Source organism: Dasypus novemcinctus, chromosome 12 (assembly GCF_030445035.2).
Source record: "Dasypus novemcinctus isolate mDasNov1 chromosome 12, mDasNov1.1.hap2, whole genome shotgun sequence".
NCBI classification, from domain to species: Eukaryota; Metazoa; Chordata; class Mammalia; order Cingulata; family Dasypodidae; genus Dasypus; species Dasypus novemcinctus.
In genome coordinates, this window is record NC_080684.1 from 18,279,684 (window position 1) to 18,289,248 (window position 9,565).

Consider the following 9,565-nt stretch of genomic DNA (forward strand, 5'->3'; position numbering starts at 1 on the left):
GCTTGCACAATGACTATTTTCTTGGTTCCACCTCATTAAGCACCTGGGTGTTGACCAAGCTACAGATGTCTCCCTCCAAGAGTGTTGGGGTGATTGCCACACCTCACCCAATCTTTGGATTAGAGTCTTAACCCCTCTAGTACAGTGACATGAAGACAACATTCCCCCTAACCTTTGACAAATAGGTTCAACCCTCTCAGAGCAACGAGTTGACCACCTGGCCTTCCTTAATCCATGCGGGACAGGTCCACCCCTCTCAGAACTGTGGGGTAAACCTAAACCACCATAATCCTTGGCGAATGTGCTCCACCTTCTCTGCACCCTGGGGTGGCAAAAACTCTCCCAGAACTTTGGACAGGAACATCCACACTCTTCAACTGCTGGGGCAAACTCATCCTCTCTGTACATATGGGTGAGGTTCCTCTCTTGGCCCAAGGTGATGTCCTAATTCCAGATCTCAGCTTCCATGGTTTTCCTCTTAAAGCTTTTTCTTCTTCAATCTCTCCTTTCCATGTCCTTTTTATTCCAGGCTGACAGTGGTTTTGTTCATACAGCTTTCTCAAAAAGTCTGTTGATTTAGTATGCAGGAAGCAGGGGTTCAAGCCATCAGTCAGTAAGACTTTCCACAAGTCTTTCTTAGATAACTGCATCTTCAATCTTGATTTATGAGTTCTAAATTTAGTTAATTCCTCCAATGGGACACTTTCATCTTGGAGCTTGCAATGTTTCTATTGAACTGGAAGTTAAAACTGCCATCTGGCCACTATGGGCTCCTCTTACCTCTGAGTCAACAGCCAAAGAAGAGAATTACTGTCCTGGCTATGCTGACTATAAAGGGGAAATAGGACTGCATCTACATAATGGGGTAAAGAAGAGTTTGCCTGGAAGACAGGAGATCCTCTAAGGGCATCTCCTAGTACTGCCATGTCCTATGATTAAAGTCAATGGAAAATTGCAACAACCAAATCCAAGCAGGACTAACAATGGCCAAGAATCTTCAGGAATGAAGGTTTGGGTTACCCCACCAGGCAAAGAACCATGGCCAGCTGAAGTATTGCTGAGGGTATGGAAACATGGAATGGGTAGTGGAAGAAGGTAGTGATAAATATGAACTACTCCCATGTTACCAGTTACAAAAATGAGGACTATAATGGTCATGAATTTTTCTTCCTTGTTTCACTATGATGATGATTAAATATGTACATAAAATGAATTTCTTTGTCTTCTTCCCCAAACTTTCCCCTTATATAACAAATTGTATTCATTTCATGTCATAATATTTGAGGATGAAAAGTTTGAGAGTGAATATTACCCAAGAACTTGTACCCTATTCTATATGGAATTAATGTGTTTCCAGTTGTATGCAGGAGAGTTGAACATTGTTAGGCAGAAATATATATATACATACATACATATATATATATATGTATATATGCAAGACTGTTATTGTTTTTACTTAGAGACTAAGTATGGTTTAAGGTAATCTGTATGGTTGCTGAGTTGACAAAGGGTGGACTGTGATGTTTAGGCTATTGTGTCAACTCGACCAGGTAATTGTGCCCAGTTGTTTGGTCAGGCAAGCACTGGGCTGACTGTAATATAAGGGCATGTATGGACTTTAGTCACCATTAACTTTACTGCATCGGTAAATCATAGATAGCTGGTTATAATTACACCAATCAGGGAGATTGCCATCAGCAATGAGTGATGCTTAACCCAATCAGTTGAATCCCTAAAAAGGGAAAGTGATTCCCTTTTAATGTGAAAAACAGAGAGAGAATTTCCCAATTCATCTTTGGACAGTCAACATCTCCCAGAACTCATCAAGAATCTTCACTGGACTTTCATCTGAGCTTCTGGATGCAGGCTGCCTGTGGAGTCTGGACTTGTACATCCCCATGGCTGCATGAGAGACTCTGATAAATCTCTTACTATTGACAGACATCCTGTGTTGATTTTGTTTCCCTAGAGAATAATGACTAGTACAGTCATGAATGGCACAATGCAAGAAATTGAAAATATGCTGGAAGCACATAACAGCAGATTTGAACAGGCAGAGAAAAGAATGAGTGATGTAGAAGATAATACATCTGAAAACACACAGATAGTAGAACAGATAGATAAAACAATAGAAAAAATTCAGCAGGGACTCAGGAAATTCAATGGCAATATGAAATGAAAAAAACATAGGCACTATAGGCATCCCAGAGGGAGAAGAGAAGGCAAAGGGGGCAGAATGAGTGTTGGAGAAAGAATGGCTGAAAATTTGCCAAGTCTTTTGAGGGACATGGATTCACATGCCTAAGAAACACAGCACACTCCTAACAGTATAAATCTTAACTGGCCTACCACAACACACATATTTATCAAATTGTCAATAGTACAGGACAGAGAGAACACTGCAAGCAATAAAAGAAAAGAGATATATCACATACAAGGGAAGCTTGATAACATTAAGCGCTGATTTCTCATCTGAAACCACAGAGGCAAGAAGGCACTGGTATGACATAGCTAAGGTGCAAAAGAAAATCTACTAGCCAAGAATTCTGCATCCAGCAAAGATGGCATTGAAAAATAAGGGAGAGTTCAAAGTATTTGCAGATAAACAGAGAGTAAGAATTTGTTAAAACAAGGAACTTGCCGTTAAAAAAATATTAAAGGGAGTTCTGCAAATTGAAAGGTAAAAACATGAGGAGATTGTTGGAGAAGAGTATAGAAGGGAGGATTATTATTAAGAGTAACTAAAAAGATAAAAAGAGAAATAAAAACAAAATATGATGTATATAGACCTAAAGAAAAAATGACAAAGGTAAGTACTGCCTTGAACAGTAATAACATTGAATGTTCATAGATTAAATTCTTCAATCAATAGACATAGATTGGCAAAATGGATAAGGAAATAAAACCCATCAATATGCCATCTACAAGAAACTTACCTTAGACACAGGGGCACTATATATCAGTTGTGTATATGGCTAACTGATATTTGATTTGGCCACCCAGCCCACTAAACTGGGACAGAATGGCCTGTTCAACAAAAGGTGCTGGGAGAACTGGATATGCATAGCTAAAAGAATGAGAGAGGATCACCATCTCACCTCCTATACAAAAAGCAACTGGCTTACTGTGAATACCCTAATGGATCCTTTACTTCCTCACATGTACTATCTCCTCTGGATGCTCCCTATCCTAGGCCTAACTCTCTAAATCCAAATCTCTCAGTTAGTACTATTGCACCACCATTCAATCCACACTTCTCACCTTCTCAGAAACAAACCAGCAGCCTTGATCTAGGGTCCCTTCACTGATGGTTTGGGAAGTTGGTGATTTCATTCCATGTGGATAACTGTTTTGCATAGCAAACACAAACAAGATGGTAAGACCCATTAATGCAGCCAAAAGACTATGCAAGTAAAATGGTTGAATTACTATAACATGGTCACTTGATGGTTTGCTCTGCCTCTATGGAAAAATTAAACTGAACTACACTTTACACTCCCCACCTCCCCCTGGTAGGTCTCGAAACGTGAAATTACCTTTCTGCATCCAGTATGAGGAGCAATCAGGAAATTCTCTTTTACTCAACCCATTAGATACCTTCCTTTAATAAACTAGTTACCCTTCAACCTCTGTGTTTGAGTGGCTAATATGGAAGATATTTTCTTAAGGTTCTTTTCACAGCTGCTTTCACCTCATTGTTTTTTAGGCTATAGATGAGGGGATTCACCAAGGGAGTAACCACACTGTACTGTACAGAGAAGATCAATTCCAATGGTGAGCCTGAGACTGGCAGTAGATAGCGCAGAAAAGCTGAGCCATAAAATAGGAGCACTACTGTAAGGTGGGAGGAGCAGGTGGAGAAGGCCTTTCTTCTACCTGAGGAGGAGCTGATTCCCAGGATGGTGGAGACAATGCGGGCATAAGAGTAGAAGATCAGGAAACTGGTTCCAAATCCATAGAGACTTGAACAGAGCATGACTGTAAAACTTGGGGACAGATCAGAACAGGAAAGAGGGAAGAGAGAGGGAAGATCACAGCTGTAGTGGGAGATGATATAATCTCCACAGAACTCCAAGTTCATAGCTGAAAGGATGTTGAGGAGTGCATTCAAAAAGCCCAGGCCCCAAGAACCCAAAGCCAGCCTCTTACAGAGCAAACTGTTCATCATCTGGCCGTAGAGCAGAGGATGGCAGATGGCAGCAAAGCGGTCATAGGCCATAGCAGAGAGCAGGCCAACTTCAGTGGCTCCAGTCAGTAACAAAAAGAAGGCTTGAGCCAAGCAGCCCTTCACAGAGATGGTTTTCTTCTGAGACAACAGATTCTCCAGCAGCTTTGGCACTGTGACTGAAGAAAAACAAATATCCTGGAAAGAGAGGTGACTCAGGAAGAAGTACATGGGGGTGTGGAGATGAGGATCTGCCCTGGTCACCAGCAGCAGCATCAAGTTACCTGTCATGGTCAGGAAGTAAATTTGCAAAAACAGCACAAAGAAGAGAGCCTGGATGTGTGGGTCAGCAGACAGACCGAGGAGGATGAATTCATTGATGGTGCTATGGTTCTCCAAGGCCATTTAGAGAGGATTTTATCTAGAGACAAAAATAATAGCAAATCTGAACTCTCTTGGCCATACTTAATTATCAGAGAATGGGGGTCACATCTCAACTAGGTTATATTTCACATCTGCCTTTAAGATTGTTTTCTATCTTTCTTCCTGGTTTGATGAACTGCTTCAATTCCCAACCCTGGTTCAAACCTGCAAGTATATTAACTAATGGTTCATCTTCTTTCTCAGAGATTGTTAAGACATTCACGATCTTTCTATGACCTGGATCATTATTAATTTAGTGGGTTTTTTTGGTAACAGAACCTGTACTTAGCAATATTCTCTCTTCATTGCAAATATTATTAGAATTCTAAGGTCTTTCCTCTTTCTTTTCTTTTATTCCCATTCAAATCTTTCTAATGTGTATACTACTAAGATATTTTTTTCATCATTTAGCTACTTACATGGAATTTTCACATGTCAATTTGCACTTTGGAAAAATTGGAATATATAGCCTCTGACATGCACATATATGCCAGTGTTTCCTTGTACTCCTATGTTAGATGTTAGGATAGAAGAAACAGTGGATGAGCAATACTAAATCTGTTTCAGAGGAAAAATTAAGTATCTGAGACAATGCAACTGTCTAAATGGCCAGTTTCAAGAGTTAGAATATGACTCCACTATGTAGGATTCTAAGACGAGTATTTCCTATGAAATAGTGTCTTGCAATCAAGGGTTGTCAGTAAATGTGCTCTATCAGCTGACACCTATGGGTCTGTAAGGTTGTCCACACACTACATTCTAGAGAATCTCAATGCTGAGGCCAGGCTATGTACTTGTCCCTGAGCATCATGGATAGTTTTGTCTGTATCAATCCAAATTTCTGTTCTGCCTTGACTGCCCTTTCTTTCTATCTAAATCTCTATAATATTTTGATACTAATTTTGATACTAATTTTAAATTTGGGCTGCAGACTTGGCCCAGGTGGTCCGTCTGCCACCTGGGAGGTCCGCGGTTCAAACCCGGGGCCTCCTTGACTGGTGTGGAGCTGGCCCATGCGCAGTGCTGATGTGCGCAAGGAGTGCTCTGCCACGCAGGGGTGTCCCCCGTGTAAGGCAGCCCCACGCACAAGGCGTGTGCCCCATAGGAGAGCTGCCCAGCGTGAAAGAAAGTGCAGCCTACCCAGGAATGGTGCCGCACACACGGAGAACTGACTCAACAAAAAAAAGAAACACAGATTCCCGTGCCACTGACATCAACAGAAGCAGACAAAGAAGACGCAGCAAATAGACACAGTCAGCTGACAACCGGGGTGGGCGGGAAGGAGAGAGATAAATAAATAAATCTTTAAAAAAAAAAAATTTAAATTTGATTTTTTTCTTATATCTTCCTGGAAAAATATTTTCTATAAATTCAGCATATATACTATAGTAGAAAAAATTTGTTAGCAGAGTGCTAAGCACTTTTGTTTCTAATCTCTATGTTAAATAGTGGTGGAAATCATTCTATGAATATTGTTCAAATGAGAATTCATATGTATTTCCATAACTTCCCGAATGTTTAAACACTATGATTCCAACTCTAATCTCTGTGATAATGAAATATGTATTTTCTCTCTCCTAACCCTGAGGCTCCATTTTTAACAATTTCTTGATAGTTATTTCCTCTACAAAATGATCTCTTCCAACACGTCACAACAAGTAAGTCTCTCCCCTGTATTCCATCACAGTAAATCGCTCTTCTGTTCTGTTCTGGTGGTTATTGTTAAGATATGTTTGGTAAATCCCTTTTTTCTCTTTCCAACGACATTGTAAGTACTTGATGGCAGTCATTATGCTCTATAATACGTCACATCCAGGACACTTGGAACAGTGGAGGGAAAAGCCATAGTGGAACCCAATGAGAATTTGTTGAACGAAGAAAATAATGAACTGAATAGTATAGTCTGTGTAGATAAAATTTAGTGGGAAAGACTCTGAATATACAAGTGTTTATATTCTGTTAAATGCTAGAATATGCTAGGTATTAAAAGGAATGAAACCTTGTATTTAGTGCAACTCAACTGATAAATCCATACTATTTTGTTTGCTCTGTTTTACCTTCGGATTTTATTTCATCCCTGACCATCATTCAATACTTAATTCCCTTCTTTGCTTCTCCTCATATTTATGTTGAACCCTGCTCTGCGGCTGTGCACTCATATTGTATCTTTTCATGAAACCCCACTCCTAGTATTGTAACTCTACAATTTTCTGACAAGATCCTTTGAACTCATAACTGAACCTGTATTTTCCATCACTGTTCTAATATCCCAGAATCTGATATAAGTGTTGTTTAAAGGACTCATAGTCACAAGTTACCAAGACAATCACAAGTTGAGAGTGCCTTCTGCATAGGCAGTCCTTGTCATTTCTGATTGTTCTCAGTACCAATATTGAATTTTTATACAATTTCCAAGCTATGTAACATTCTTAGATTTAGCCTACTTCATATATTCAGTTCATATGTTAGCTCTGCCTAGTAAGTAATATGGAATATGGATGGCAGAAATCAACTCAAATTCAGATGTGGGCAGAATAATTTGAAGAAAAAAATCTAAAGGGTCTCTCTTATCTTTACATTTCTTAATTCACATTGGAAGTAAAATGTTTCTCCACTGTCTAATCAAGAAAAGTTAATTAATTAACACTACTCATAAATTTGAAGAATTCTGTATTTGGAAATTTTTGTGTAATGAAGCAGATACTTACTTTAATTCTGCATTATTTACTTTTTAAATCCACCTTGTGGTTACTTACACATTTAGAGGTATGAGAGTACATTGAAGTTTGAGGAACAAGCCAACTTCCAAAGCAGTTGAAGATGTCCTGGCTCCTTACAAAGAGATGAGAAAATAACGCAGAAGTTAGTTTAGGGTGATTCTATAACTGGAAGCTAGGCTTACCAGTTTGAAAGGAAGACAATACAAGAGATTTCTCCAATATGCTTCTGACGTACAGCATTGTCCAAGAGGCTATATTTCAGCAGGATGCTGAATTTTTAGTAACTTTAAAGAGCCATTCAATTCAATCACATAGGATGTGTTCCACTGGAATGAGCATGTGTTTAAACACAGGTAATACTTTAAGCTGTAATAAAATATCTTTAGTTCAAATGAATGATCAGCATCAAATATATTTAATTTTAAAATCTTCATTTCACAAATGTTTGGATTGATGGGTCAATGGTAAAGGGAAGAGAGTGAGGTCCAGTATTTCCTGTATTCACTGAATGTGGGAGAGAGCTCTAAATGACCAAAAAATGGGTGAATTTTATATGAGGCAGGATAAATCCCTTGTGGATCTGGGAGGCCCCTGGAATAGGGAGTATGGTGAAAATAGGTAGGTGAGGAATAATAGCATCAATGCATTTGATTAGTTTTAGAAATATTTCTGAGCATCTACCCCTCCCTCATTCAATTTAATAACTGCATTCGTTTGATCAGATTTGAAATTGGAGGGATTTAGAAACAGAAGAAAACTAAATTTCCTAACACATAAGATTGGGTGATAGAGAAGAAACAAAATCCACATTTCTCTGATATACCTTCTCCACTACTTTCCAGAATATTTTATTTTCTGCTGCTCTACTCATCTCCTATTTTAAACCTAGAACATGGACTAAAACAGTCTGGATTCCAAACGTATGGAATCCCTTTCTCCAGTGCAAAAGATCAGTCACTGACGTCAACGAGTTTTATCATAGATGCTGCTCACGGTATCTGAGCACATGGACATCACTGCATGGAAAACATGAAAAGCTTCATAAACTTGTGGATGCAGTCTCGGCACATAGAAAATCTATGAGAATATGTGTGGAAAGAAAGCATCTCAGAAAGCCAGAAAGAAAAAGCCATTGGAGGAGAGAGAAGAAAATATTCAGGAAAGACAGAAACTTAAGAACAATTATAAAGGCAATTACCTCGCTCCTGGCTTTTATGGCTTAGAAAGTATCCTAAAGCTCTGGTTTTTGCTGGGTTCAAGAGACTTTTGTGTTCATGAGGAATACAATTCATAGTCCAGTGACCAACAATGCAGATGACTTCTCTGTTCGGGAGTCACAGGAAGGACATGAAAACTGATGATCACAGAGCTATAAACATTAAAGGCAGAAACTCAGGAACACACAACCTCTTAACTCTGGCATGCTGATTATCCCTCACTCCAGTGACAGAAAAACTGACATCTTCAAAAACAGCTGTAAGGAGCTTCTTTTTGATGGTCTTAGGCCCAACCAGAGGGGCATCTATTTATTTAATGTCCTCTCCAATTCTAAATATTATGCTAGAATAATCCATGAAGAAAATGAATATAAGATATAACCCTTCAGAAGGGCAAGTACAGGTTACTTAATCAATATTTGGCCTGCTGAGCCTTATAGCCTAGGAGACAGAGGAATCAGTGCCTTTTATTGCCTGGAATCACAGACAGAAGCCCAATTTGCAACTCGCTAACAAACAGCTCAAATTATAAGAGCCTTAGGGAATTGTATTTAAAATGGAATTTTGGAAATTCTTTCTTCACTGAATCTATGACTGAAAACTCTTGGTTTTCTGGTAGGCTTTGAAAGATAGTGCAGGGGGAAAAAAAAAAAAAAGCCAAAAAACATTCCCAGCTTTGTAGTTTTAACCACATACCCCTCAACGCCCCATAGTTCATCTGTTCCCTCCCCTGACCCTCCTCCCATTTCCGTGATATTTCAATAATAGATACAGGCCATTATATATCTTGTCATTATTTACAGAATTGTGCAGAAGAGAGTGTAAACTATAATGTAAACTTTAATCCACACTTAGTGGCAGTATGAGTTCATCAATTGTCACAAATGCACCACACTAATGAACGATGATGTTAATGTGGGAAAGTGTGGAGGGGTAGGAAGTGGGGCATATAGGAATCCTCTCTATATTTTTATGTATCATTTATGTAATGTAAGTATCTTCAAAAAATTAAAAATTAAAAATATAAAAAACATAAAGTT

General features: G+C 38.9%; 1 protein-coding gene across 1 annotated transcript; it reads right to left on the reverse strand.

Moving 5' to 3' along the window:
* Positions 1-3,643: 3,643 nt before the first annotated feature.
* LOC101424105 (olfactory receptor 8S1-like) lies at positions 3,644-4,570 on the reverse strand. The gene has a single exon (XM_004484433.2). The coding sequence runs from the start codon at positions 4,568-4,570 to the stop codon at positions 3,644-3,646; it is 927 nt and encodes a 308-aa protein (XP_004484490.2).
* Positions 4,571-9,565: the final 4,995 nt, after the last annotated feature.